The sequence below is a fragment of the Monosiga brevicollis genome, genomic scaffold, assembly GCF_000002865.3.
Source record: "Monosiga brevicollis MX1 MONBRscaffold_66 genomic scaffold, whole genome shotgun sequence".
In the NCBI taxonomy this organism is placed as follows: domain Eukaryota; class Choanoflagellata; order Craspedida; family Salpingoecidae; genus Monosiga; species Monosiga brevicollis.
This window is the reverse complement of record NW_001865099.1, coordinates 1-1,423: the sequence shown is the minus strand read 5'-3', so window position 1 is coordinate 1,423 and position 1,423 is coordinate 1. Positions and strand designations below refer to the sequence as shown.

At 56.1% G+C, this 1,423-nt stretch overlaps 1 protein-coding gene across 1 annotated transcript in view; it reads left to right on the top strand.

Annotated features, from left to right (window-relative positions):
* The window catches only part of MONBRDRAFT_13095 (uncharacterized protein), a gene marked incomplete at both ends in the record, with an annotated part of 41,238 nt that extends 40,105 nt beyond the window's left edge, over window positions 1-1,133 (top strand). The window contains 2 exons of the mRNA XM_001750997.1: window positions 139-879; window positions 960-1,133. Of these exons, the coding sequence (XP_001751049.1) occupies window positions 139-879; window positions 960-1,133 (915 nt within the window). The remainder of the gene's footprint in view (window positions 1-138; window positions 880-959) is intronic.
* Window positions 1,134-1,423: the final 290 nt, after the last annotated feature.

Genomic DNA, 1,423 nt, shown 5'->3' with positions numbered 1-1,423 from the left:
TTGATCTTTTTGCACCCTGAGCACAGTGCATTGGGTGTACACCTCCGCAAAGTACTTGGCCCCGACCTTCCAGCCAGTCTGATCTTGGAGGCCATGACCGAAGTGGACCAAGTGTTGACGCTCTCCTGCCTGGGTCAGCTTGAGCTCCATTACAACCAAAACCACAAGGTGTACAAAGCTCGTGCAGCGCTGCCAAATCGGCCTGAGCAAGAACAGGATTTGGCTGTCAAGGAGTATGCATTTGCCCAGCAACACAAGCAAAATCAGTGTCGTACGTTTCTGCGCGAGCTTCGCGCCATGCGCCAGCTTGAGCATCCAAACATCGTTCCAGTCCTCGGTGCGCTTGTGGGCGTGCATGATGGCCACCCAAGCGCCTATCTGGTGCAGCCGTGGTGTACACAGGGGGATCTGCAGCAGTGGCTCGGCAAGGCGCGGCATCTGGCCACCTCGACCGTCGTTGCGAGTTTGATGACGCAGCTGCGCATGGCCCTGGCGTTTATGCATAGCAAGGGCCTGGTGCATCGGGATGTCAAGCTGAGCAATGTGATGCTGGACGGTGACGAGGACCAACCTGTTGTGCGGCTCGGCGATTTCGACATTACCAAGGCGGCTGCCGAAGCCACTATGCTACCATGCACAGCCACTGAGTCGTTGGGCACGACTGGCTATGTAGCACCGGAGGTGCTTTTCGGCCAGGGTCGAGTGGGGGCGCGTTCGGCACAGGATGTCTTTTCCTTTGGCTGTGTGCTATACAACACCTACATGTTTCCACAGACGGTGCCGCCTGCTCGTTTACCCACGGACCAGCTTGCCGACAAATGCAGATGGGATGCAGGGGCAGGAGGTGCAGAATGCAGTTTTCCGCACTTGGCGGCTGAGGTGAGTAATATCGCAATATCCCTTGAGCGACAACTGAGCACCGCTTTGATTGTGATTTGCTTTGCTAACCTTTGCTGCAGATGTGCAATTCGACGAGCGAGTTGTACAAGGAAACACGGGCCTTGCTTGCAACAGATCCAAAGCAGCGGCCAAGTCTCTTCAGCGCCGGGCAAAGAGTGCAGCGACTTGTCACGACCCAGGTTGTTGGGCCAGCTATTGACGTTTTGCGCGACGCACCCGAGCTCATCCCAGAGGTGCGTTGCTTGCCGACATAGTCATATTTACATTATTTTTATCTTGACAAGCCGACTGATTTGACCCCATTGTGTACCAAGGTGGTTGAGCTGCTACAGCAGCTGAGTGCTGACGGGCGAGGGCCAAGCAACATTGCAGTGCGGCGGGTGGAGCGTGTGCAGAACCCCGTGTGTGGGAACGGTACAGCGCCAAGCGATGGGAGATGCTGCACCGCATTACAAGTCAGGAGCACTATGATCAACTTCATACGGCCACAGTAGATGCGCTCTCGGGCTGTCCAGCTTGCTCG